Source organism: Choloepus didactylus, chromosome 15 (assembly GCF_015220235.1).
Source record: "Choloepus didactylus isolate mChoDid1 chromosome 15, mChoDid1.pri, whole genome shotgun sequence".
Taxonomy (NCBI): Eukaryota; Metazoa; Chordata; class Mammalia; order Pilosa; family Megalonychidae; genus Choloepus; species Choloepus didactylus.
The window spans coordinates 31,081,637-31,108,370 of NC_051321.1; the positions used below are offsets into that span (position 1 = coordinate 31,081,637).

The 26,734-nt window shown below is 60.4% G+C and overlaps 3 protein-coding genes across 6 annotated transcripts; 1 reads left to right on the forward strand and 2 right to left on the reverse strand.

Annotated features, from left to right (window-relative positions):
• Positions 1 to 56: 56 nt before the first annotated feature.
• Positions 57 to 3,356, reverse strand: FBXL15 (F-box and leucine rich repeat protein 15). 2 transcript variants are annotated; one of them, XM_037804190.1, is made up of 5 exons: positions 3,074 to 3,356; positions 1,994 to 2,333; positions 1,671 to 1,824; positions 870 to 1,375; positions 57 to 391 (listed from the first exon to the last, which is right to left on the reverse strand). In XM_037804190.1, the coding sequence occupies exons 2-5, from the start codon at positions 2,032 to 2,034 to the stop codon at positions 202 to 204; spliced, it is 891 nt and encodes a 296-aa protein (XP_037660118.1). In that variant the 5' UTR covers positions 2,035 to 2,333; positions 3,074 to 3,356; the 3' UTR covers positions 57 to 201. The 2 variants fall into 2 exon arrangements, with proteins under 2 accessions (XP_037660118.1, XP_037660117.1); XM_037804189.1 differs by lacking the exon at positions 3,074 to 3,356 and having other exon boundaries at positions 1,994 to 2,980.
• On the forward strand, positions 3,120 to 19,249 carry PSD (pleckstrin and Sec7 domain containing). 2 transcript variants are annotated; one of them, XM_037804186.1, is made up of 17 exons: positions 3,120 to 3,244; positions 5,774 to 6,510; positions 6,773 to 6,875; positions 7,350 to 7,710; positions 8,545 to 8,982; positions 10,086 to 10,280; positions 10,446 to 10,526; positions 10,722 to 10,834; positions 11,351 to 11,409; positions 11,523 to 11,612; positions 15,303 to 15,346; positions 16,812 to 17,002; positions 17,083 to 17,153; positions 17,235 to 17,392; positions 17,524 to 17,668; positions 17,868 to 18,011; positions 18,461 to 19,249. In XM_037804186.1, exons 2-17 carry the CDS (start codon positions 5,857 to 5,859, stop codon positions 18,671 to 18,673), a joined length of 3,060 nt encoding a protein of 1,019 aa, XP_037660114.1. In that variant the 5' UTR covers positions 3,120 to 3,244; positions 5,774 to 5,856; the 3' UTR covers positions 18,674 to 19,249. The 2 variants fall into 2 exon arrangements, with proteins under 2 accessions (XP_037660114.1, XP_037660113.1); XM_037804185.1 differs by lacking the exon at positions 3,120 to 3,244 and adding an exon at positions 4,353 to 4,500.
• An 89-nt stretch (positions 19,250 to 19,338) lies between these two features.
• NFKB2 (nuclear factor kappa B subunit 2) lies at positions 19,339 to 25,610 on the reverse strand. 2 transcript variants are annotated; one of them, XM_037804188.1, is made up of 22 exons: positions 25,590 to 25,610; positions 25,127 to 25,208; positions 24,968 to 25,008; positions 24,646 to 24,744; positions 24,416 to 24,567; positions 24,060 to 24,166; positions 23,804 to 23,962; positions 23,405 to 23,509; positions 23,174 to 23,259; positions 22,952 to 23,090; positions 22,594 to 22,722; positions 22,258 to 22,467; positions 22,024 to 22,165; positions 21,668 to 21,782; positions 21,370 to 21,583; positions 21,038 to 21,207; positions 20,799 to 20,901; positions 20,544 to 20,695; positions 20,291 to 20,408; positions 19,940 to 20,112; positions 19,703 to 19,814; positions 19,339 to 19,611 (listed from the first exon to the last, which is right to left on the reverse strand). In XM_037804188.1, exons 1-22 carry the CDS (start codon positions 25,608 to 25,610, stop codon positions 19,490 to 19,492), a joined length of 2,751 nt encoding a protein of 916 aa, XP_037660116.1. In that variant the 3' UTR covers positions 19,339 to 19,489. The 2 variants fall into 2 exon arrangements, with proteins under 2 accessions (XP_037660116.1, XP_037660115.1); XM_037804187.1 differs by having other exon boundaries at positions 19,339 to 19,614.
• Between the last annotated feature and the right edge of the window lie 1,124 nt (positions 25,611 to 26,734).

Here is a 26,734-nt window from a genome sequence, read left to right on the forward strand (position 1 = left end):
TCTGACCTTCCCTCCCCAACATCTCTGTATTCCACCGGGCAGCAGCTGCCAAGCAAGAGGGGGTAAAAAGCTCTTTATTTGAAGCTCCAGGATGGGGCAGGGCACTGGCCCCTCACCAGAGGCCCCCACAGTCCAGTTGCCCTACAGCTCACAGTCAGGCCCCCTCCACACAGTCCAGCTGTGCCCCAGCTGGCGGGCAGTTCAGACCTGCAGGTTGATAAAGGGTGCGAAGCCCGCCATGTCCTGCAACAGCACCAGGGCCTGGTGCAGCGGCGGCTCCACGTCGATATCCACGCCGCGCTTCCGCAAGCGGCTCAGGCTGGGCTCGGCCACGTGGTGGCAGTGCCGTACCCGAAGCGAGCGCAGCGCAGGGCAGTACTCGGCCAACGTCCTGGGGGAGGAGGGGGTGAGGCTAGGGACGCCAGGCTGCCACGCCCACGAAGGGGGCGGGGCCCCGGCCCCTTGCCTCACTGGTTCCAGCAAGTTCCCTGTCTGTCTCCAGTCTAGGCGTATTTTTTCCCACCGTACTCGAGGGAGGGGGCCTGGATTAGAGGTCATACACGCAATGCCTCCAAATGAACCGGAGATTTCATGGGGAAACCTGCTCCTAGGCCCTGCCCAGGATTGCAAGATTTTCCCCCTGTTGAATAGAAGCCAAGAATCTGACTTTGTATGTGAAATATCCCAATGTGTAAATATTGGTTGAAAAAAGTTTTTAAAGTGTGTAGGCTCTCTGGTCTAGGCAATCCTAGAGGTCTTATCTATTCAGAATGGGGGTGCCGTGGTAATAGGAAGATCCAGAGTCCCCCAGTTCTGCCTTTTAACAACTACGGCCCCTCACCCCAGCCCACTGCCCAAGGCCCTGGCACCTGACGCCGTCGCTTTCCACGCGGAGGCAGCCGGTGAGGTCGAGGTGCTCGAGTTGCGGGCAGTTGCGAGCCAACTCCTGGACAGCGGCGTCCCCGACATTGGCGTTGACAGCCAGCGAGAGTCTGCGGAGGCCCGCGCCGCGCCTCTGTGCCAGGTACACGATAGCCTCGTCCTTGAGCTGGCGGCAGGCGGTGAGGTCTAGCTCCTCAAGAGCCGGGCAGCGGTCGGCAAGGCCGCGCAGCGCCAGCCCGTCCACCCAGTCACAGTGCGCGAGGGACAGACGCTGCAGGCGGGCGCAGCCCTCAGCCAGCGCCACCAGCGCGCGGCGGCTCAGTTGCCCGCAGCCGGCCAGCGCCACACTCCGCAGCTGCGGATTCCGCGCCAGCACCGGCAACAGGTCCTCATCAGAGAGCCATTCGTGACACGGCGCCAGAGCTAGGTCCTGCAGCCCCTCGGCGTCCCGCAGCAGCCGGGCCAATGCTGCCCGTGGGATCTGCGAACCCACCTGTGGGCGGGGAGGAACGCCCGACTCTTCAGCCCGCCCCGGGGGCGGGACAGGTGCTGCCTGCCCGCCCCTGAGGAGTTCTTTCCCGGCAGTCGCCCGCCCTCGGGGCTTGCCACTCGCCCTCCCGGGAAAGGTCCCACCTGCTCTCTGGGTCGCTACCCAGTACCCGCCCTTGGACAGTACTCCCTGCTCCGGGAATCGCTTGCAGGACAGCACTGGTGGTCCCAGCGGGGCCGGAAGGTTGGATAGTGAAGTTGGGGCTGGGCTGGAAGAGGGGCTCCGGCCCCCAGCTCACCTGAGCGGCGTCGAAGCGGCGCAGCCCCGCCAGGTGCAGCTGCACTAGCGCCCGGAAGGCCCGGCTGACGCGCTGCAGACGGAGCAGCTGGCGCAGCGGGACCCTGCTTAGGACGTGTGGGAGTAGCACGTCTTCCCAGGGCAGGTCCAGGAGCCTGCGGGTAAAGAGGCTTTAGCAGCAGCGTCCCCAGGTCACTCTGTTACTTGCGAGTCCGCCTCCGTTCAGCTCCTGTACTCTGGCTCCCAGGAGCAGCCCCCAGACCCAACTCAGCTCCCCTCCTCCAAACTCCTCTCCCCACCCTCGGCCCCTCCGATCGTCGGCACCTGACGGCTCCCGGCTCTTGCTCCCCTCCGGACGGCTCCATAGGTGGCTCCTTAGACTGCCTACTGCGCGTGCGCAGCAAGGTCTCCTTTCATCGTCCCTGGAGTGGCTGCAGTGAGCCCGCCTCCTTGGGCTGTAGATACAGACCGATTCAATCGAGTGCGGTCTCACCGAGCACCTGATCCGAATGCCTTCCGATGGACCCCGAAACTGAAGCGGAACCGGCGGGAGGTGTAGCATTAGACTTCGCCTTCTCCGCTACAGGGCCTGAGAACCGGGGCTGGAGAACTCAACAGACAGCAGAGACTGACTTCTGACTTCGTCTTGGGCCAGTGGCCGCCTCTGAGTGAAGTAGTGATGGAGGAGTAAGCGAGGCCAAACATAAAAGGGGTGGAACCAGAACTCCTGGTTTCCAGGTCCCTCCGCCGCCCCCTAGCAGCATTTAACCACTCTGAAAAATGGGGAGAAGCTATCCAGGCCTACTGTCTGGCACGTAGTAGGTGCTCAATAAGTAATTGTTGAATGAATGAATGAATGGGATGAAGCTAGAATTCTTCTTAATTAAGCAAACTCCCAGAACTACCATTCCTATTTAATTGCAAAGTACAGGGTTATCCAGCCCTTTTCACTCCGGGACAGTGTGAGGCAGGTTTACACCTGAGGAGAGAGACGAAGCCGAGGGTGAGGGAAGGGGGAAACTAAGAAGGGCTTTATCTCCAGCCGGGTCCCTTTCCTTTCCCCAGAGACCTGAGAAGAATGAGTACTCAGGTCAGCCCGCTGGAGTACTGCTTCTTGGCTACAGGCTTGAGGGTGCAGTTGTGAGGCCTGGAGCTGGACCTGCCCTGGGCCAGTGACGTCCCAGAGTTATAGACTCAGCCTCTGGGCAGTCATCCTACCGAGTCCCCAGACTACTTCCAGGGTCCTCTCCCGGGAACCCCTTGCACAGGGCTTTCCACATCCTCCATGATGGGGGTGGAAGGCGGGGAGGGGGTAGGTTGCAGGACGCCAAGGGCCTCAGTGGCACGCCATTGAGGAGCTGCCCTCCATCAGAGTTGCGTGATCCCTCAGTGCAATCACTTTACCTGCCTCTTCATAACGAAAACTGCTTTCTGTTCATTATCTCATCAGGACTTCTGGCACGTGGCAAGGTGGACAGGACTGTGCTGTCACTCCATTTTAAAGATGGGGAAACCGAGGCCTTGGAGAGGAAGTTCCTTGTCCAGGGTCAAGACAGTCCGGGATAGAGAACCCAGGCAAGCTGGTTTTCCCAGAATCCCTTCCACGCTCCCCCACCCCGGAGAGAAAGGGGAGGCAAGCCGCGGAAAAGACCAGAAGAGGGTCAGGTTGGGTGAAGGACTTGCTTCCTCTTCTTCCTCAGCTGCCTGGGGAGCGGGTAACGGGAGGACTGACCTCGCTAGTCTAGAGCCACGTGGGCGCGCTCCATCTCCCTCCGAGCGCCTCCTCCCCCTCCCCGCTTTGTTCGCGCTTCTGCGCCTGCGCAGGGTGACAACTCTGGCGCTGTCCTCTTCAGCACCACACGGAAACCGCGCCGCCCCTCCCCGCGGCGAGCCCCGCGTGCCCCCGCCTCGCACGTCCCCGCGCCCCCTGACCGCCCGAACAGACCCCTTCTTCCTTCCGAAGTCACCACCTGCCTGCTCTAGCCTTTCCAAGGAGAGCAGTTGTCATAGAAACTCGAGCGGCGCTTTTTTAAAATAGCCGGGCCAAGGGCACTCTTTTGCCCTGGCCAAGGGCACAAGCGAGAAAAGGGCTGCCTGCCCCCTACTTCCTCCAGTCCCGGAATCAACTCGCCTAACCTATGATCCCCAGGCCGGTGGGACACCGAACTCAGGCAGCAAGTCTGACTAACATCCCTCCTGCTGCACCCTGGTGGGTGGTCAGGGTTGGGTCTCTTGGATCCGAAACTCCTGAACGCCAGAGGGGTCGAAGCGCTATTCCTCAGATTTCCCCTCCATTAAGTTGACAGTCTCCGGATTTGGGGGGCGGGTCCTCTCTACTCCTATACCTTGCGTTTAGCGCGGCCGCGTGCTCGTGGGGGCGGGAGCGCGTGTGGCATGTAACAGGTCATGTGGCAACCGCCTAGGGACACGCGTGGGGTCTGGAGCAGGACACGCGTGTGCAGCTAGGCCCTGCGTGAGGTTCAGGGGCGGTGGGTGAGAGGAACGTGGACACGAGGGGGTGGGGCAAGTGAGGGTCTGGGTAACAAGACCAGGATTCCATACTCCCTCCCCCTCGTCAGGGGCGGGTCTCGGGTTGGCGGGAGAGTCCAGCAGGGACCCAGCGACAAGCGAGGGGCAGCCCCGGGGCTCAGGGCCCCCGGGGGGTGGCGGCGGGGTGGATTAGCGCTGCCTGAGTGGCACGTAAAGGGGGAGGAGGAGGGACTGAGAGGCGGGCGGGCCCCGGAGAGAGCGGGAGTTGTTCTGCCTTCACCGCTGAGCTAGGCCCAGCCTCTCCCCTGCCTCTCCTCGGCCCCAGCTCCCGGCGAGCAGCGGTGAGTATTGAGGTCGCTCCCAGTCGGGGGCTGCACAGGGGATGCGCTGGGCCGCGGTTGAGCTTCTGGAGCCTGCCTGGCAGGGTTGCTGCTCCTGACCTCTGCTCCTACCCTGCATTGCCACAAGAGGCCCTATTATCTTTTTGGGCTTCCTGCCAGGCTGGACAAAATCTCTCATACCCCTTGGGGTGTATGTGTGATGCAGACCCTCCCACCTGTGACTGGTGATGTGTGTGGGTGGGGGAGGGTGTGTGTTCTTGCTTGGGCATGCATGTAAGTGTGCAACAGTATTTGTGTGTGATGGTATACTCCGGTAGGTCTCTGTGAACGTCTGATATGCCTGCATCTCTGTGTGCATTGGAGACTAAGGGCCTGTGTGTATATTTGAATATCTCTTTGTGTGTTCTCATCTGTATGACAGTGTGTGTGTAAGAAAACATGTGCCTTTCCATTACACACATACCTGTTATGACTGTGAGAGTGTATGAGGGTGTGTCTTGGAGCAGTATATGTGTGTGCCTGTGTCTGTGTGCCAGAGAGTGTTGCCTGTGAATAACTGTATACAAGTGTATTTGTCCTTATGTATGCCTGTGTGTGTGTGCACGCGTGCCTGTGTGTATTGTCTGTGTGTGTGTGTGTGTGTGTGTGTGTGTGTGTGTGTGTGTGTCTGTACCTATGTGGAGAACAAGAATGGCCTTTTCCAATTCAGCATGCACTGGGGGGAGGGGCCTCTGTTCAGGGCTTTCTGCACCCCCTTCCCTGTGCCTCTCAGGCCAGCGTTGTCCCTACATAACCCTCCATTCCTCCTCCCTCTCCTTTCCAAGTTCCCCCTCCTTCAGGGAAGAGCCTCCCTAAGAGGAACTGTGGGGTTCCAGGGCTGTATGATAGTGAAGGCTGGCTAGCACCCCTGGTCCAGAGGGTGGGTACCAGCCTCTCTCTCCCCAGAAGTAGCCACAAAATGCTACAAGAACTCTGGGGTCACCCCACTTCTGAAATAGCTTCCTCTCCTCCCTGAAGCTCAGGGTCCCTGTGCAGAAAGAGAGGAGCCAGGGGTCCTTTGAGGGACAGTTTATTTCTCCTCAGGCCTCCATGGAAGTGGCCCATGCAGGAAGCCAGATCACCCTCAGAGGTGGGATCAGTGAGCCCATATTCCCAGGGTGGACTAGACCCCTGGTGCTCAGATGCCCCAGCCAAATTCCCTGTGCTTCTCCTGACTTTCCTGCCCATCCTCTTCCCCTGCTGTTCACCCCCTATTCCCCTTCCTCTCTTGCAGGCCTGTCTGAAGAGCATGCTGCCCCCTCACTTCCCACCTGGCCTCGCCATCCCTGCCCCCCCAGCCTGACCCCCGGCCCCAGCATGGCCCAAGGTGCCATGCGCTTCTGCTCAGAAGGCGACTGTGCCATCTCCCCACCACGATGCCCACGCCGCTGGCTCCCCGAAGGCCCGGTGCCCCAGAGCCCCCCAGCCAGCATGTATGGCAGCACAGGCTCCCTGCTACGGCGGGTGGCAGGTCCAGGCCCCCGGGGCCGGGAACTGGGACGTGTGACAGCACCCTGTACACCCCTGCGTGGTCCCCCCACACCCCATGCTGCTCCCTCACCATGGGCACCCTCTTTATCCACTGGGCAGCCCCCGCCAGGGACCCGGAGCTCTGTGGTCATCTTCCGTTTTGTGGAGAAGGCCAGCGTGAAGCCTCTGAATGGGCTACCTGCTCCCGGAGGCTTGAGCCGGAGCTGGGACCTGGGTAGGGTCTCTCCTCCCAGGCCCGCCTCAGGGCTTGGGCCTAGCTCTAACCGAAAGTTGCGGCTGGAGGCATCCACATCAGATCCACTCCCAGCTGGAGGAGGCTCAGCCCTGCCTGGTGGCCGAGGCCCCTTACTTGGGCCCCCAGCCCCATCCCAGGTTGGGGCAGATGGCCTTTATTCCTCTCTGCCCAATGGGCTAGGGGGCCCCCCTGAGCACTGGGCCACAATATTCCAAGGACCTGCCAACACTGGACTCCTGAACCAGGTACGTGACACCCTCAGCGTTGTCCCTACAACAACCCCCCACTCTTGGACATCAGAACCCCCAGTGGAGGGACAAGGCTTGGCCCTGGGCATTTGGGTCTGTCTGCTGTTCACTCTGAATCCTTCCATGTATCCTAAACCTGTTTCTTTGTTGGCCTGTGTTTGTCCCTGTGTCTCTGGACCTCCATCTCTGTCTATTTCTGTTTTTATTTCATGTTCCCGTGGATTTGTATGCCTGGTTTATCTCTCCTTCCTTGGCTTAGGGGGACACCTGGTCCTCCCCCTGGGAAGTCTCCTCTCATGCCCAGAGAATTGCTCGAGCCAAATGGGAATTCTTCTATGGCTCCTTAGACCCCCCCAGCTCAGGTAAGGCATGGGATTGGGGTGAGCGGAAAAGAGCAAGGCCTTCCCCACAGCAGCTGGGCTTGGTTGTGAGCCTTCCTTCAAACCCCACCCCCACCCCCTTCCTGGGTCCTGAGTTGGCTAATGCCTCTCCAAGCCACTTCTGTTTTAATCTGGGGAGGGCCATGATAGGTGCTGGCTTGGGCACCTAGAGGAAGTCAGAGAGAGGAGGGAGGGGATGGCAGGATCTCAAGGCTTATCCCTTGGAGCAGAAAAGTGGCTGGTCTCCCTCAGACCCCTGAAAGCTATCTGATAAGAAGTTGGTTTGAAATGAGCTCTGCTGGCCCTGGGAACAAGCTGAATTGTAGCAGAGGAATTGCGGCTAGACAGTGAAAGAAGTTCCTGCCAATATGAGGCAGTGGGGGTGATCCAGCACAGGAACACAACAGGGGGTCAACCTGGATAACCTCCTGACCTGGATGCCTATGCATACTGCAGGTGCTAAGCCCCCAGAGCAGGCCCCCCCAACTCCACCTGGGGTGGGCTCAGGGCAGGGCTCTGGGGTGGCTGTGGGGCGAGCAGCCAAGTACTCCGAGACGGACCTGGACACGGTGCCCCTGAGGTGCTACCGCGAGACGGACATCGATGAGGTGCTGGCTGAGCGGGAAGAGGCTGACTCGGCCATCGACAGTCAGCCCAGCTCTGAAGGCCCACCTGGCACTGCCTGCCCACCTGCCCCTTGTCCCAGCCCATGCCCTGGCCCTCATTCCAGCCTGGGCAGCGGCAGTGAGGACAAGGATGAGGCAGGCGGGGAAGAGGATGTGGACGACGAGGTCTTTGAGGTCTCAGAGGGGGCCCGGTGAGTGGGGAGTGGGAGGAAGGTGGCTTGCTCTTTTTCACTGGCCCAATGGCAGAGCAGGGGACAAAAGGTCTGTAAGAGAGACAAGGGTGGGTCTGGGAGGGTCCAGACCAAGCTGAGGGTGATGTTGGCATCGTGGTGTGGGTGGCAGGAGATTCAGGATAGAGGCCTAGCAGAACCTAGGGGTGGGGGAGGGGCAGCAGGTAAGAACCCAGAAGGGTGGGGGGCAGCCAGGAGAAAGGAGGCAGGAGGTTCTAGCGGAAGAACGGGACAGAACGAGATGTCAGAGGCCTGAATCAAGACTGAGGGTATGGGAGCATCAGTCTGGATCTTGGGTGCTGGTGGGAGAGGGGGGAGTGTGGGGGCTTTCCTTTCCCGTCTCACACCCCATTGCAGCTTGGAGCTTCATCTTCTCCTAAGATGTTGCCAGAAATAGAAATGGGATGGCAGGAGGGGAGCGGATCAGGGAGAAGGAAGAGAAAGGGAGATTAGCAGGGAGGGAGGGGAAAGGGATTGGGCACTGGGGGCAGGGCTGGGGTGCCCCAGGGGCACTGAATAGCTTGGGGGAAACCACCTGACTCTTTTTATGAAAGAGTTGGAGACATAGGCAGCAGGGAGGTTTTAGCATCAGGGTCAGACAGGGTCAGAGGTCTGAATCCTGGTTGTGCAGTCTCTAGTAAGTGGCCTTCTATCTTTCAACCTCATTCTTTTTGCTATGAAATGGGAATGATAATCCCTTTAGCAGAGGTAGTGTGAGAATTCAATGAAATGCCCAAGATCTGCCCTCTGGGCATGGCTGGTGCCTCTCATCAGAGATTCTTCCTGCCCCTGCAGGCCAGGGACCCGGATGTCTCACCCCGGGCCTCTCAAGTCGCCTGTGCCCTTTCTACCTGGGACCAGCCCCTCGGCAGATGGGCCTGACTCTTTCAGTTGCATATTTGAAGCCATCCTGGAGTCACACCGGGCCAAGGGCACCTCCTATACCAGCCTCGCCTCACTGGAGGCCCTGGCCTCACCTGGCCCGACCCAGAGCCCCTTCTTCACTTTCGAGTTGCCCCCCCAAGCCCCGGTTCCCCGGCCTGACCCATCTGCTGTTGCCCCGCTTGCCCCTCTTGAGCCGGATTCTGGTACCAGCTCTGCTGCTGATGGGCCTTGGACACAGAGAAGGGAGGAGGAGGAGGCAGAGGCTGGAGCCAAGCTGGCATGGAGGGAGCCCCCTAGTCCATGCCACTCAGAGGACAGCTTTGGGCTGGGCACAGCACCCCTGGGCAGGTGAGTGATTTCTTTGGCCCCTCAGTCCCAAGACCCCCAGGGTCCCAGGACCCCAGAAGCAGCTGACCCAAAAGACAGAGCCTGATTGTGGGATTGTAGTTTATATCCCTTACCTGAGTGGGGTGGGTAGGGGATACAGATGCCTGTCTTCCCATTTGGAGGACTACTTCTATTGGCTGGGAGGGGATGTCCCCCACTCCAGTTTCACATCCAGTGACTTGAGAAACTATGATTTATGGTTGAGGGATCCCCAGAGAATACCACCCTTTCTCTCCAGGAGGGCTCTTGCCTCCCCAGGCAGAACCTCTAATCTGCTTAGAATTCCTGTGACACCCCCCCCATCAGGAGTCTCCCCCCTTCTCCAGGAAGTCCTTTCACCAGTCTAACCTTTCTGCTCCCCCCTCCACCTGCTACCCTCTCTGTTGTGGAAGCCATGGCAACAGGAGGGGGTGGCCAGGGAGACAGAGTTGCCTAGCAACCAGGAGTTTCCGGCCTCTGTCTCTGGGGTGACAGGTGGCTTTGAGAGTAGAGCAGCTGGGGTGGGAAGGGAAAGGGAGGAGGAAGAAGGGGGTGAGGGGGCGCACCCTGACCCTCAATCCCCCTTACCCCAGAGCCTGCTTCTTGGGGGGAAGGGAAGCAGAGAGGGGGAGGCTCTTCTTCCCAGAAGGGGGAGGAGGACAGACATAGGAGTTGAGCCTAAGGGTGTCCCTGCTGCCCTCAAACCTTTGCCTGGTCCTCCACTATTCCACCCTGGCTGCCCATCCATTGCAGCTTTCCCAGTAGTCCCAGAGGGGACTGTGTTCTACAAAGGGACAGTGTGGGGATGGGCAATCTGTGTCCAATAGCAAAGGTAGGCCTCTGGGAGCCTTGGGGATGCAGCCAGAACTCCACAAAGGCAAGATGGATGTGGGTTAGATTTGAGGCAGGACTTCCACAGAGAAGACAGAAAAGATGGAATAGGCTGATGGAGAGAACCTGTAAAACCTCTTCTGTTGAGAAAAGAAAAATGCCTTCCCCATGTCCCTTTCTCCCCTTCTCCATTGTCTTGGTCTGGAGGGCCTCCGAGGGCCCTGGCCCCCTGAACTGGTGTCCTACTCTGGCAGCGAACCACCCTTGAGCCAGCTCATATCCGACTCAGACTCAGAACTGGACAGCACAGAGCAGCTGGCTCTGGGAAGCACGGACACCTTGTCCAACGGGCAGAAAGCGGACCTGGAGGCCGCGCAACGCTTAGCTAAGAGGCTGTATCGACTTGATGGCTTCAGGAAGGCCGACGTGGCCCGGCACCTGGGCAAAAAGTAATGCCACTGGGCTGGGACAGAATGAGGGGGGAGTGGGATGCATCCTGGGGAGAGTGCCTCCACATCCCCTCCATCTAATGTCCCCAGGTGTCTGGGTAACCCCTTCCTGACCCCATGACACTCCCCCTGGTAACCCGACATGTCTCCCTGCCATGTCCACAGCAATGATTTCAGCAAACTGGTGGCTGGCGAGTACCTCAAGTTCTTTGTCTTCACGGGCATGACTCTGGACCAAGCTCTCAGGTAGGTTTTGCCCCTTTGGGGGCAGTTCCCACTCCCCAGGCCTGGGGCACAGCTATACCTCCCCTGAGCCCCTGTGCTTCCCCCTGCTGCCCGGATGAGACCTTTCTCAAGCTGGCTAGGCAGGGCCAACGGCCAGGCTGCCTGCGAAGGGGATCTGGGGAGGGAATGACATCCTCTCTCTTTCCCTCTCCTCAGAGTGTTTCTGAAAGAGCTGGCCTTAATGGGTGAGACCCAGGAAAGGGAGCGTGTACTGGCCCACTTTTCCCAGCGGTACTTCCAGTGCAATCCCAGCTCCCTGTCCTCAGAAGGTGAGAGGGTCTGGGGCACGGGGTTGTTCCTGCTGTCTGCGGAGGGAGATGGCTGAGCACTGTGTGTGTGCAGGAGTGAATGTGTTTGGAGACCTGTGAGCATGTATGCATACAGACCACTCATCTTTCCACACGCATGTGCAGTGCTAACATATGGGCAGGCACTTGCCTAGGGTCAAGTGTGTGTTGTAAAGAGGCATGTGGCAGGTATGTTTGCATGCAGTTTTCACATACATGTGCAGGACAGTGCTTGGCTGGAGAGGGGATTCTGCTGGGCTGCACTGGGCTGAGCAGACTTGCTTGCCCTATTGTGTTTAGTGCAGAAATACATTGGCATGTGGCTGCTGGGCAAGCCTTTGGCCCCTCCAGCACCTTAGGGAGCTAAGGAGGGTGTCAGGAGAAGAGGGAGAGGTCCTTGTTGAGGGATGTGCTTGGTTGGAGGTATCTGGAGTGAGTGTGTGGAAAGAATCCTGGGAAAGTGGCAGGTTGAACTATGAACTGTCAACTCTCCCCCAGACGGCGCCCACACGCTGACCTGTGCCCTCATGCTACTCAACACCGATCTCCACGGCCACGTGAGTAGGGGGTGGGTGGGAGGTAGCCGCAAATCAGACCCCTGGTCCAGAGATCTCCTAGCCTGGGAGGCCCAGGGTCCCCCAAGCTCACAGGCCTCTCTGCCCACCCTTAGAACATCGGGAAGCGCATGACCTGCGGGGACTTCATCGGGAACCTGGAAGGCCTCAACGATGGCGGCGACTTCCCCAGGGAGCTGCTCAAGGTGGGAGGGGGCGGGGGGGGCGGGGGGCGGCGGGAAGCAGGGTAGAGGGAACTGGTTCGGAGAATGGGGGAAGCAGATGGTGGCTGAGTCGGAGGAAGGGGAGGGAAGGGGATAGGGAGGAGCCGGCCGGCCTGCACCTCCTGCCGCGGGTGCTCCGGCTCCCGTGACTCAGCCTGGGGCCCGCCCCCTCCCCTCCCCCCTTCCCCTCCCCCCAGCCCCCACACGCAGGCTCGCCCGGAACATGCGCACACACGTGCAGTCGCGGCCGCGCGCAGCGGGGGAGGGGAAACGGCTTTCGAAACCACGTGACCAGGCGCCCTGGACCCTGCATTTCCTTCTTGGCTACCTCTCTTCCAGTGTTCCGTGGGGGGTTGGTGGTGGTGGGGTTCCTGCATCGGGCGGAGCGCAGGGGTACCCAGCTCCCCTTCTTCCCCGCCGCGGTGTATACAGCCACAAAGATCTTACTGCCGCTGCGCTGGAGGGACCCTCGGGGGCAACGGGGCCAGAGAGGGACAAAGGATTTCCCACGGTCTCTCAGCGAATAGCACTAAACTAGGACTAGATACTGCACTTCTGGCTCCTCTGGGCAGGCCCGGCGTCTTGGAAACATCAGATCGATGTACAGAGGCTGGTCCGGGTGGGAGGAGAAAGGGGCTCTCCGGGTCCCCGGGGTCACTCCCCTCCCTGGTCGGGTGGTGTTTTACCTAGGGAGGCCTGCCGTCACTTGAAGACCCCCCCCCAGGTGGGACAAAGGGGTCTCTGAGCCACCACATACACGTGAAGCACAGGAGCGTCCTTGGACGTGTTTGTGAGCTGAGGGTGTGTTGGAATTGTGAGGTTGGGAAAATAACTGAGTGGGAGTGTCTGTTGCGAGTTGGGGGTATATGCTTGAGTTGCAGGTGTATCATTTAGGGTGTCTGAATCAAGGGGCTTGTCTGAGTTGGGGTGTGTTTGTCCTTTCGAACTTATGAATTAGAATTGGAGTGTAAGTTGGGTGTTTATGTGTGTTGGGGTGTAATCTACCTATTGTCTGTGTCCGTGAGTAGGGGAGTGTATGTGAAAGAGTGTGTACTTTGAGGTGCGCATCTGAATTTGGAAGTGCCCCTGAGTTGGGGTGAATGTGAATGAGTTGGTGTGTCTGGTTGGTTGGGGTCTATGTGAACTGGGGGTGTGGGTATGTGAGTTTAGGTATATACATGGGCGTTTGGGGGTATCTGCGGGTTGGTGGAATGGGTGAGGCCAGAGCAATTCTGTGGCTGCCTCTAACCTGCGCGGCCGTCTCTCGCTTGCGGCTCCTGATTGTGAACGCGGACAGTGAGGAGGCGGTCCAGCTTTCCCCCACCCTCCATCCCGAACCAGGAAGAGTCAGGAGGAAGCTCCAGGTCCTATGGGGGTCAGCCCACCCCCACAGTCCCAAGCCTAGGAGCTCCCAGCGGCCCCGCGTTCCCGCCCCACACCATCATTCCCAGCGCTGCCCACCCCCACGCCAGTGTCCCCCGCCAGCCTCCCCAGGACCCTTCCGCGTGGCGGCGCGCTGAGGGTCCCACTCTCTATCGGGGCCTCCATTTTGCGCGGTTCCCGCCCCAACTCTCGCCCTCCCCTCCCCGTCGGCGCTCCCCCCACTACCGCCCGTTCTCGCCGAGCTGCAGAGCAGACAGCGCCGCCGCCGCCGCCGCCGCCGCCGCCGCGCGCTCAGTGCGTCGGTGGGAGCCGAGCCCGGCTCAGGCCGGGCCGCTCGCGCCGGCCGTCGGGGGAGTAGTCCGCGGGCCGTCCGGGCCTTCCTGGCCGTCCGGGGGCCAAGGGCGGCCGGGGGCATGGCTGGGGGCCGTGGCACGCCGGCCCGGCCAGCATGATCGGCGTCAACAGCATCCACAGCAGCGCCGGGCGGCTGCGCTCGCGCTCGCTGTGCTCCGTGCGCTACGGGCGCACCCACCGCGGCGCGGAGACCCTGTGCTACGGCTGGCCGCAGCGGTCGCGCAGCCTCAAGCCCGTGCTCTACACCGACCTTGTGGTCAGCCGCCTGCAGAGCCGCAAGAAGAAAAAGGCGGTGAGGGCGTTGTGGCCGCAGCCCACGCCAGGCTGGGGGGGCGACCAAGGGGATTGCTGAGGGCGCGGCGACCGAGAGGGCGGTCTGAGGGAGGCATCAATGGGGCCAGGGATGGAGGTGGGGAGGTGTCCCAGCGGAGATAGAGCTCAGCGACAGCCAAGAGTAGGCATGAACTGGGGGGTGGGTGGACAGCACAGACTGAGTGGCTGGTACCCTGGGACCAAGGCGCTCCTCACAAACCAGAGAGTCTTTGGGGTCCAAGAGACTCTTCTAGATGATGGCGTTCAGGATGCACCAAGGTGTGGCTGGGGGCCAAAGGGGATCCCCAGAGGGGCAGGGGATGAACCAGAAGGTTAGGAGATAAGGCTTGTAGGTTAGGTCTTGGTGGCCCCTTCAGCCTCTGGGCCAGAGAGTGGAGGAGTGAGGGTTTAGAGTCTGGGTCCCTGGGAGGGCTGTGAGCCTGGGATGTGCTGGTGTGTGTGTGTGTGTGTGTGTGTGTGTAGGCTGTGGGGCTGTAGCCACACCTGGTAGGACTTCTGGCTGGGCTTGTGGCTGTTGGGCAGTGGCTGTCAGAGGCCGTGGTGTGCTGGGGGGGGGGGTAGGGGCTGTGTCCATCATGGTGAAGGCACCGACGTCACCACTGCACCCAGCTCACGCAGGCAGCATCACATGCCACACACTCAGCCTGACAAGCACATGTTGGAGACACACCCACTCACAGACAGGCTGGCGGAAGCACCCCCACGTTTGGAGGTGCTGGCATGGACCCATGTTCCAGGTGACTCCCAAGCAGGGGAGTCCCTCACACCATTCCTGGAGTCCAGCCCTTTCTCTGACCACATCCAAAGCCCCCAGATGGTCCCTAGGCCATCTGTACAGAAGGGAAGTGACTGGTTCAGGAACTCACAGACAATTTGGGGTGAAGGATTGGAAACTAAAACTCCTGCCTTTTAGACTAGTGTTTGCACCCCCATAACATGTAGGATGCAAGGGGCAGGGGGCTGGACCATCCTGGCATTTGGCTTGGTGAGGCTATTTGGGTTGGGGGAGGGTCCAAGTTCATCCTGGGATTGGGAGCCAGGTCAATGAGCCCTCTATTAGCCAAGGAAGGAGCTGACAGGGTGAGTACCCTCTCCTGGACCTCAGTTTCCCCCTAGGCTATGTGTGGGTTGAAACAGGCCAAAGCATGTGAATATGGGAAGGGAGAGCTTCTTGGGCTGCTCTTTTCCATTCCCTGCAGGGCTTTGCTTCTCCTGCCCAGGATCTGAGTAGGCTGGCCAGCTTAACAATAACAACAAAAATAATCTTAGCAGCTGCCATTTACTGTTCATCAACCCTGTGCTATAATGCCTTATGCTAAATGCTTGACCTGTGTTAAGCATGCAACTGCATTTGTTCCTCCCATGGATATTTTGCCCAAAGCCATGGCCATGCTACTAAAGTGGTGGAGCTGGGCCTGGGTCCTGTAACTCCCTGCTCCAGAGCCTGTGTTCTTGGTCATTACACTCTGCCTCTCCCCCTTAGTTTTGTCTCCTCCTTGGAGTTGGGAGGGAAGCTTCCAAGCTCTGGTGTTGGGGTACATGCTGTCCTTCCCCCTGGGATTGATACATGCCCCCCTTCCCCATTTGTTCCTCCCTTCCCAGGCCTTGTACAGCTCCATCAAGAATGAGAAGTTGCAGTGGGCCATGTGAGTCCAGGGGCTGTGTGGTGGGGGTGGGGATGGCTCATGGGGAAGGGGCTGCCTGGGGTGGGGCAAGTGAGTCCTGTAGCTATGGGGTCAGGAGAGGGGATGGGAAGCCATGAGAGGCAGTGAGGCTGCATTACTTCCTTCTTTGGAGATGACTGCCTGGACTCAGGGTTCTGTGTCTTGTCTCTAGCTGGGTTGTTTTGACAAACTGGGTTGGGGTGGGTGGCGGCTGTCAGCTGGCCTGGGAGGAGGGGTGCTAAAACAAAAAGGGGAGGTCCCTTGGCAACCCTAGTGGGAGAGCAGAAGGCTCTGGAGGTAGGGCCCTGACTTGTAGGGGGAGAGCCCCTCTTGGGTCCTAGGGAGCCCAGAGTGTCACGGAATAAGGAACCATGTTGTTTACTCTTGGCAGCCCCCAGTTGAAACAGAGAGATAGAGTAAATCTTGGGAGAGTCCAGCCTGAGGGAGTAGGTCCAGTTTTAGCTTTGGGGCCCCCAGTCTGAGCAGAGAGCCCTCATCTAACTAGTCAATAGATCACTCATATTTGTTGGCATCTGTTGAGAATCCAGTCACTGCTTAGTTTAGCTGGGAACTCCCAGTCAGCAGGAGAGAAAACATCTGAGAAGGCAGAGTTCAGGACTGTGGCACAAGAAAAGATCAGGGAAGGCTTCTTGGAGGATTGGGACTTAAGACAAATGTTGAAGGAGAGGAAGCATTTATTTGGGGAGAGAAAAGGGGAAGTTGGTATTTGAGAGACAAAGATGGGTGGCTGAAATGAGTGTGGGGTGGGGAGACCATGAAGAGGCAGGCCTGGCTGGAATAGAGGGTAGAAGAAAGAGAAGTTTTTGGTGGGGGCGGGGGTAAGACCACAAGATGAAGTGAGGGTGCTATGTGAGAGGCAATAGGGAGCTGCTGCAGGTGCTTGAACAAGATAGAATCAGAATTTTTTTATGGTATCTAACAGAGCCTGCCAGCCAGAATGCACTGGGAGGCCATTAGGAGGCTACTTTTTCCTTCTTCTGCCATCATTTAGCCAACAAGCTATGCGCAAAGCCCGGGGTTGGGCATGGTTGACAGATCTGAGTCAGAGTAGAATGGAGGGTGTGAGGGTTGCAGTGTGTGTACAGAAATGGCAAAGATGGGGCTAGTTACGTGTGCGGGTGGAAAGGAGAGACATGGCCCTACCCTTGGGAGCTATAATCTGAGGGAGCAGACGTGCTGCCTCCGGGAGCCCGGATCTGAGGGAGGAGACACAGCTGTACCCTGGAGCAGTCTGGCCTCAGGATGGAGAGGTGACCCCAGGAGCCTCAGGTTGAGGGGAGCCACAGCCCCTGGATGCAGCAGGCCTCTCCCAATCGCTACATACACCCGAGGAGCTTTCCTGGATGGGCAGTGGCCAGGGCTGAGGAGGCAGGGGCGGGGGTCGTCGCTCCGTGGCCAGCCCCCTCTGAGGTGATCACACCTGCAGAGACGAGGAGGAGCTGAGACGCTCTCTGTCTGAGTTGGCCGACCCCAACCCCAAGGTCATCAAGAGGGTCAGCGGGGGCAGCGGCAGCGGCTCCAGCCCTTTCCTGGACCTGACTCCCGAGCCCGGGGCCGCCGTCTACAAGCACGGGGCCCTGGTGCGAAAGGTGCACGCAGACCCTGACTGTCGGAAGAGTACGTGGTGAAGTGGGGGATCTGGGGGCTGGATGGGAGTGGGCCTGCCCCAGGCCCCCCTGACTTCTCCTCCCCCCCAGCACCTCGGGGCAAGCGGGGCTGGAAGAGCTTCCACGGGATCCTCAAGGGCATGATCCTCTACCTGCAGAAGGTGCGGGGCTGGCCGAGGGGGCGGGGAGGGGCGGGCCGGGGGCGGGGCGGCCGGGCCAGGACAAGACGGGCACCCCCGCAGGAGGAGTACCAGCCTGGGAAGGCCCTGTCCGAGGCAGAGCTCAAGAATGCCATCAGCATCCACCATGCGCTGGCCACCCGCGCCAGCGACTACAGCAAGAGGCCCCACGTCTTCTACCTGCGCACAGCTGACTGGCGCGTCTTCCTCTTCGAGGCCCCGTGAGTGCCCTCCTCCTGCCCACCCCGGACCCCTCCCCCCCCCAATTCACTCCCTCTCAGGTCACACCCAGGTCACATCCTTGGGTGGGAACTCTGGGCACTGGTTCCAAACGGCTGGGTTGTCCCACCAGGAGCCGGGAGCAGATGCAGTCTTGGATCACACGCATCAATGTGGTGGCCGCCATGTTCTCTGCGCCCCCCTTCCCAGCTGCTGTTAGCTCACAGAAGAAGTTCAGCCGCCCTCTACTGCCCAGTGCTGCTACCCGCCTCTCCCAGGTACCCCCAGCTTGGTCCACTGCTCCAGGATGCGGGCCAGAGGGGCTGAAATCCAGCCCCGCCCCCCCCATTTGCCAGGCTGTGAACCCCATACATAGTGCTTTGCTTTCCAAAGGGAGGGGCACCTTTTTTCCCCTCCAAGTCACAAAAAAGCACTGTATGGACCAGAGTGACCCTGACTGCTGCCCCTGGCTGCCAGGAGGAGCAGGTGCGGACCCACGAGGCCAAGCTGAAGGCCATGGCGAGTGAGCTGCGGGAGCATCGGGCCGCCCATCTAGGCAAAAAGGCCCGGGGCAAGGAGGCTGAAGAGCAGCGGCAGAAGGAGGCCTACCTGGAGTTTGAGGTGAGCCTCCCTCCCTGGCATCCCTGTGGCTCCTTTCTTGATCAGGGGTTCCTCTGGGGCCCCCCAGACTTGTGGTTAAGGGCACGGACTCTCTTAAGAGTGAAACCAGCTGGATGGCCTTGGGCACGCTGCTTAATCTCTGTGAGCCTCAGTTTCCTCTTCTGTGGAACAGGGATAACACTCCCTACCCACCAGGGTAATCAAGTGAGATGATAGCTTGTCAAGAGCACGGGTTTCCTAACTCTGGTCAAGAGGCTCAAGAAACGTTCGCTGTTACAATTGGTAGTCCTGAGAGTGCCCAGGGGCTCACCAACCTGCTTGAGGTCATCTCGCAGGGCAAGAACCTTCCATCTCCTAGCCTCCACTGGTGTCCCTCCCTGGTCCAGATGGTGGTGGGATGGGCAGAGGGCAGGGAGTGGGCTCTCACAGGCCCTACATCTCTGCCCCAGAAATCCCGGTATGGCACATACGCAGCGCTGCTTCGGGTCAAGCTGAAGGCGGGCGGTGAGGAGCTGGATGCAGTAGAGGCAGCACTGGCCCAGGCTGGGGGCACTGAGGATGGCATCCTCCCTTCTCACGCCAGTCCCTCCCTGCAGCCCGGCGCCCAGCGTCATGGCTTGGAGCCTCGGGCAGGGGCAGGCAGTGGGCAGCGGAAGCCCTGAGTGGGGGGTGGTCGTTTGGGGGGCAGTGCCTGCTGGGCACCTGCATGATGTGGCCCTGCCTGAGGCCAGGCCGGCCTCGGGCCACCCACAAGGGCCCCCCACCCAGGGCCCGACCGCGCCGGACGCGGTGTCCGGGGCAGGGTAGGGCTGGGGCATGGACCTCGGGAACCTGGGCTAAGGGCCCCTCCAAGACCCCCATTTTGTGATAATGTTTTGCACTTTTTCGTACAGGGTGGGCGGGGACAGGGGAGGCCAGGGTCCCTGGACTTTTGATGCTTTTTTTTTGGGGGGGAGGCCTGACAACATTTCTGCTTTCTGCTGAGACCACCCCCACCCCGACACCAGCAATCCCCCTCCGTCCTGGGGCTTGGCTCAGACAGAGGCCAGGAGTTGGGGCTGAGCTGGTTTCCCTTCCCTCCCTCCCCAAGGGCCCCTCCCTCTTCCCCAAGGTGGAGGAAGGGCACCAGGCTGAGGCCCCTGGCACAGGCTAGGGTGGCACAGCCTTGCTTTGCCTTCTCAGGGGCCTTGCCCCTTGTAGAGCCTCCATCCCATTAAAACTGCTCTGAAATTGCTGGCTGAGCCGCCTCCTTCTTCTCTCCAGTGCCTGGCTTGGGCCAGGATCGCAGCTGGTTCTGGGGACAAGAGTCATACTGGGGGGGGTGCCATAAGTTGGGGAGGGACTGGGTCCCCCTTTTCCATGAGAATCCTTTATTTGCCCCAACTGAGGGGTGGGCACGGGGTGTTAAATAAAAGTTGGAACAGGTAGGGATGCTGTACAGAAGGTTCCCAGGGAGGGGGCTGGGAGCGGGTGGCGGGTCAGTGCACCTGAGGCTGGGGGTGCCCATGGCAGAGCCCTCCTGGTGGCTCAGGGGGCGGGCCCAGCTTCTCTGCCTCCTGTTCCACTGACTGGCTGCCGTAGGCACTGTCCTCCTTCACCTCTGCTGGGGAGGGAGGGGAAAAGGGGAGAGTTAAGGCCTGAGGCTTCCCGTCCCCCAGGGCCAGACCCACTTCCCAGGTGGGCCCTTTCACCTGTGCTTGGCAGCTTGTCTCGGGTCTCTGGACCCCGCAGCAGCCTGACTCCCTCCTCCAGGCCCATGTCGGACAGAGCATTAAGCAGACCTGACAAGTCCCCACCAGCCAGCTGAGGGGAGGGAAGAGGGATGAGGTCTGAATTATGGTTAGGGTGTGGGGTTGGGAGTCCGGGCCCAAGGAAGCATCCAGGATCTTGGGGAAGCCACTGAGGGCTGGGGAGGGGGCTGGGCTGACCTCATAACTGCGCAGGAGGCTGCCACTGGGCGAGGCAGTCTGCCGGTATGTGTCCACCAGACTGCGCAGCCCCAGCCGCTCTGCCAGCTCTGCCCAGCTGCCCTGAGCTCCTGGCCCGTCGAGCAGCTGCTCCAGATTCTTCAGGGCTGTGTCCCCGAGCGACAGCCCTGGCCCTGAGGGGAACACATACAGAGACACGTCCATTACCTCCAGAGCTGGGCAGAAGCACAGTCACTGGGACCAGCTTTCTCCCATGGTCTCTGTCAGAGGAGGCAGGCAGGACCACTGGGAGCAATGGATGGAGAAGGCGGGGCAGGGAGAGGGAGAGCTGCTCTCCAAAGGAGGGGATACCTCTGTAAGGACGGGTCTGGGGTTTGGCACTGGGTGGACAGGTCTCGTCTGCTGGGCTGGGTGGGGTCAGGGGGGCCTCCATGGTGTCCTGAGCAGCATTGAGCAGCAAGGTCTTCACCTGGGGAGAGAGCTTCAGCTTTGACTACCTCCTTTTCCAGTCCCTAAGCCCAGGTACCCCTAAATCCAGACACTGGGCCCCATCCTTAAGCCTAGATGCACTGTTTCTGGTACTTCCAGTCCTTGCTGGCCTCACCTTGGTGCTGCGAGTGAGATCAAGAGGCGTGTGGCCCCGGAAACTGCTTCGGGTGTCCCTCTCAGAACCCTCGGACTCTGAGTCGCTACCAGAAGTGGGGGGCGAGGGCAGTGGGCACAGGGGCTCTTCGTTCTCGGCATGGATGTCAGCTCCTGTGAGAGCAAGGCAGCCACGGGAGGCACAAGGGGGGCCCATGTTAGGAGTTGCAATTTCTCCCCCTACCCCTGTTCATATGCCCCTGAGGGTGAGACTGACCAGCCTTTAGAAGGAGGCGGGTGAGGGTTGGGGAGCCCAGTCCAGCTGCCAGGTGTAGGGGCGTGTTTCCCGCAAAGGTGCGGGCGTTCACGTTGGCACCGAGCTGTGGGGTGCAAGGACGTGGTTGGTCCGAGGTGAGCCAGTTGGTGGTTCCTCTCCCCGCCCCCCCTTCACCATCCTTGGCCCCACCCCTTCCACAGTCCTCAGGCCCTGCCCTCTCACAGTGCTGCTCGTCCCACCTTGGTGACCAGATGGGTGACCAACCCCAGCTCTTCCATTTCTGTGGCTAGATGTAGGGCTGTTCGGCCCCCTTGCCGCTCTGCAGCCTCCACCTCAGCCCCGTCACCCACGAGCAGATCCAGGCACTCCGGGCTGCGAGCGTGGACTGCCAGGTGTACCGGGTACAGCCCTAGGGACACACGATAGCCTGCAGCTGAGACCCCAGGTTGGCCCCCAGATTGGCCCTGCCCAGCCAATCTCAACACTATGTCTGCCCTTGGTATCCTTCAGCTACCCTCCCTGGCCCCCCAACTGCTGCCTCCCAGGGGCCAGGATGAGGAGGGGTACTCACCCTCGAAGTCAGGCATGTGTAGAAGCTGGGCCACGGAGGGAGCCCCACTCTGCAGCAGCGCTCGCAGCAGGTCTGGGGCACCAGCCCCCGCACGCAGCGCTAGGTGCACGGCTGAGTCTCCATGCCGATCCAGCAGCACGGGGTCGGCACCCACTTGCAGCAGGAAGCTCACCACGCTGGTCTGCCCGGTAATGACCGCCAGGTGCAGGGGTGTCTGGGGGGCAAAGACAGGCCCACTTCAGCCTAGATCCGGCCTGCCCTCCAACCCGACCCCTTCCACTAGGAGGTGCCCACTCACTTGGTGTAAGTGGTTGGTGAGGTTGACGATGCCAAGGTGCGGGACGTGGTAGATGACGTGCGCTATCTGCTCGATGACACTTGTCTGCGCATGGATGATGGCCAGGTGCAGGGGCCTGGGAGTCGGGGTGTGAGACTGGCCTAGCAAGCCCAGCTGCTCAGTGTCCTCTACCCTCAAAACCCCATCGCCCATAATCTCCCTGGCTGGGGCCTGATTTGAAAACCGGTCTGACCAACTCCAGAGCCCCGGCTCTTTGCAGAACTTTCCCCCTGCGTCCCCCAACCTTCCATTGGGCGCCGCATCCCGGACCCCGGTCCTGGGTACCCGGTCCCCTTCCCGTCTTCCCGTAGGCCTACGTGTCTCCGTTCTCATCCTGCGCCGTCAGCAGGTGGCGCTGTCCAGCCAGCAGAGCGCGCGCGTCCGCGGTGACGCCGTAGTCGAGCAAGGCTCGGGCGCTGCGCCGCGCCAGGCCGAACAGGCGCGCGTTGTACTCGCGGGCTGCGGGCGGCAGGGAGCGTGGGCGCGGGCCCCCGGCGCCGGGCGGGTCCCCACCCCTACCGGCCTGACTGCCCGGATCCGGGAGGCCCTACCTCGCTGCAGCATCTCCGGGGCCTGCGGCTCGCGCTTGGGGGCCACGAGGGGCGCGCTGGGCTCGGCGGCTTCCTCCCCAGCATCCCCGCCAGGCGCCGAGGTGGCCATCTGCACCCCGCCCCCGCCTCCCGGGTAGCAGCCCATTGGGGCCGCGCCGGACTGGTAGGGGCTGTAGGCCAAGGAGGAGGGGAAAAAGCCGAGGCTGCCACCTGTGGGTACAGGCAGGGCTGTGGGGAAGGGGCACCAGCCAGGGCTCCCAGACTTCTTTCCCCAAACTTCTCTCTCCTTCATCTCTGCCCCCTCCCTCCCCCCTCCAGCCACCAGCAATCCCTCACCTCCTCCTCCAGCTCCTCCATAACCCCCAGCCGAGCCCCCAGAGCCTCCACCCATGTGGGAGCCACCTCCGAAGGGCTGGGAAAAGGTGGGCAAGGCCTTCCTCCGCTTCCGCTGCACCTCCTCCTTGTCTGGGGGCAAAGGGAAGTAGAAGTTAAAATCCCAACTCATGGGCCACACCTCCAGAGCCCTAATCCAAAAACCCTCAGCTGGAGCCCTCAGGTCGGCTCCTAGGACCACCTCCTCCCGGAAGCCGCCCCACTGCTGACTTGGCTCATGGTCCCCTGATCGAAATCTTGGGACCCTTCTGTGTAGCCCCCAGTCCCACTCAGCCCCCAAGGATCTTCAGCCCAGCTCCACCTTCCACCAGGGGGTAATAGGTGAACTGTTTGGAGTCAGAGACATCTCCTCCACGCTTGCGTTTCAGTTGCAGGAACACTGTGACAGGACGCTCGATCTTCATCTTGTGATAGGGGGGTGTCCGGAACACAATGGCATACTGGCAGGGAGGGGGGTGCACACAGGATGTCAGTGAGGCCTTTGTCAAATTCAGCCCCCAGCCCTGGCCTGGCCCCTGGGTACCTGTTTGTGAACATCTGTGGGAGAGAAGTCCCCAAAGGCCTGCCATCCATTCTCATCATCCTCATAGAACCGAACTTCAATGTCATCTATGAGGAAAACTGAAACTTGGCTACAGCTCCTGGTGGGATCTCCAGCTACAGAAAATGTCCTCGAGCTACCCTGCCTTCCCAGCCCTGGCCCCCAATCTTGTTGCCCAGGGTCCCAAGCTCCCAGCCTAAGCTCCAGCCTCACCTTTCTGCACCTTGTCACACAGCAGATAAACTTCATCTCCACCCCGCACAGAGCCAGCTGTCTTGTCCATTCGAGATATCTTCAGGTTTGAGGCCCCAGGAGACTCTTTGGGGTGACGATAAGATATAATAGCCATGGCTCCATTTATGAAGCCAGGTGCTTTGTATTCATTATCTCAACATCCCCAAAAGGCACAAGAACTGATAGTATCCCCATTTGCCAAAGACGGACGTGATGCTCAGAGGGGAAAAGTAACTTGCTCAGATCACTCAGCTCAAATGTGGCAGGGCAAGGTTCAAACCCAGGCCCATTGGACTCTACAGCCTGAGTTGCCCCCCACCCCCACCCCCCATCCTCTGCTACCCAGGCCTGGGCACTTCTGGTGATCAGGATACTCACTGCTGTCGTGGATGGGCTGGGAGATAACCGGCTTCAGGGGTAGAGAGAAGGAGCCATCGCTGGCTCGAAGGAAGGCGGAGAAACGCAGCCGCACAATACTTAGATCCATCACCTTCTTCAGCTCCTTGGCCTCCTGCTCCAGCTCCCGCCGCTCAGTCTCTGGGCAAGAGGGCACATACGTGACCCTGGGGCTCCTCTTCCTTCCCTGCCTCTTCCATGAACATCTCCCATGAATTCCCCTATTCCCACCCCATACCTGTAAGGCCCTGGGGTCTGGAGCGGAGCCGCTGCCTCTGAAGTTTTTGTATCATGATCTCCATCATGTTCTTCTTGGTCACATGCAGGACTCCCAGATTGTTAAATCTGGGGGGAGGGGGTGCCAGAGGCCTTTACCCAAGTAGGTCTTTCCTCCTGAAGCACCCTCCCCCCTGCCAACAAAGTCCAGCTTCCTCAAGGAAGCTTTCCTGATTTTCACTTTGTGCCTTGGGATCTGGGGCCAATCTAAATCTCTCCCCTTGGTCAGATGCTAAGCTCTCGGAGGTCTTCCTGGGCCTAGGTCTGGCAGGAAGTGAGAGGGCATACCAATGGGGTCCAGGGGTAGGGGGCACCTACTGGGCAGTCATGTCCTTGGGCCCCACAGACACAGCGCAGACCCCTAGTTCCGAGCATTGCTTGCCCACCAGGCTGTGGGCGTGAGCACGAGGTGGGTCGCTGTGTGTTACCAGGTCTACCTCGATCTTGGCTGGTCCCTCGTAGTTACAGATCTGGGAAGGGCAAGGGCTGTCAGTAATGCCCCTGGCCATACTGTCCACTAACCCACTCTCAGCAGCATCCTGGCTCACCTTGACAGTAGGGTAGGTCTTCCGACCCTTCTCACTGGAGGCACCTGGCAGTCCTCCATGGGAGGGGCCTTCACAGCCATATCGAAATCTGAAGCCTCGCTGAAGGTCCCCAGGGCAGAGTGACATTGTGATCAGGAGAGACCACCCCACCTGCCCACACCCCTGGCCAGCACTGACCACAAGGTCTGATAGTGTCTGCCCTAAACCACCACCACACCACTGTGATCAGCAGCAGCCAACCATTCCAACCCCATGGCCTCTCAGCAACAACCCCACTCGCCCTCCAAGCCGAAGCCCCACACCCTCCCTTCTGCTCACTCACCTGCTTAGGCTGCTCCACGATCACCAGGTAGGGGGCATCAGCTGGGGACAGAGGGACCATGCTGAGCCAGGGTCCCCGAGCCCATCTTCCAGGGAGAGGGCACATGCTCCTCCCCACCCCCTCCCCCTAAAACAAGGGGAGGTTAGGGGGCTTACTAACCCGTCTCTGGGGCTGGCTCCTTGGGTTCCACAGTGGAGGGGTTGAATTTGAAATCATCATATTCAATGATGCCATCCAGACCCTGGTTAGGAGACATATTGGAGGTCTCCTGAGTCAACCGATTCTGAGTCACCACCAGAGCCCTCCACCTGGCCCAGCTCTAAGCCCTCAGTAACCACTCCCCCTCCTCCCCAGGCCCAGGAGAAAGCTCCTTTGGAAGCAGTTTCAGACAGACAGAGTGACTGACAGGCCGGCAGAGGACCGCATGGAGGGGCCTTAGAGTAGACACTTGGAGACCTGGAAGTCAGACAGATGGGGGAAGGCAGCAGCCAGATGACTGGCAGGCTGAGATAATAGGAGGGGTAGACAGGTGTAAGGCAGCGGAGGGGCCCCTGATAGGCAGACAAGCAGACAAGAGAAGGGGGGCAGCCGGCTGGCTCTGGGGCCAGGTGGCGTGACTCACTGGGTCGTAGCAACTGTCCATGTCTCTGGGCTAAGCCCGGCTCTGGCTGGTGGCTCCGGCCGGGTTCTGCTTCCCAGAGTTTCAGGTGCCCGCCTTGCGGGGGGTGGGGTGGGGGGCGGACCAGGCCGGGGGTGGGCAGGAGAGGGGAGCACCAAATTTGGGGGAGGGTCCGATCTCCTCCAGCCGCCCGTCCGGGTGTGGCGGGCGAGATCCGGTGGAGGGCGAGATCCGGAGCTGGGCTGGGCCGGGGAAGGGGCAGGAAAGTTAGAGCAGCTTAGGAAAGTCCCGAAAATACCAGGGGGAGGCGGGGCCGGAGGGGGCGGGCCTGGAAATGACGCTACTGACCCCGCCCCTGCTGCGGGAGGGGTGCGACACCTCGGCCTGTCAGTGGGCCTCGGCCTCCTCTCCGCCGACAGAGAGGGGACAGAAACCAGGGAAGCCCCCATGGGGGTTGGGGCCTCCCCTCCACCCTCCAGGGCAGGCGCCGGGGACAGGAGGGTCTTTCACGGCTGGGGGTGGCCTCCCAGTCCGTGGCCAGGCCTGGAGCAACCTGGGATTTTCTGCCGCGAGGGAAGCCAGGGCTGATTCACCTCGGGGGCTTTTGAGGGGACATTCCTACTGTAGGGAGGCCTCTCTCCGAATGGCCTGTAGGCGGGGGCTCTTTCCAGTGAGGGGCCCCGGAGTTCTGCCCCGAGAAAGGGACTCTGGGGACTGTGGGGCGGTGCGGGGGGCGGGGGGGTTGTCTACTCTTTGGGATGGGCTCCTCTTTCCTCTCCTCATTGATTCCCACACCGCACCGGCTCTGGGTGTTCAGGAGGGGGACAGACCCCTGCACGCCCCCCACCCCAGGCCCACAGCTGTGTGTAATACACGTGTGTGTGTCTCCATCACAGGTATATCAGTGCGTTTTGGCCCATGTGCTTGGGTGCATATTGTGCGTGCATAGCGTCAATATGCATGTGTAAGGGAGCATGTCTTTGTACAGGTGAACGTCCGTAAACTTCTCAGTGTGGGCAGACATCCAAGCATGTCGGATATGTAAGGGCACAGGTGAGCATATCTGAGTTTGTGCGGGAAGGAGGTGGGTCCACTGGTGCCCGGATGAGCACGTCTGCGGTTACATGTTGTGCAAGCTCAAGTGCACA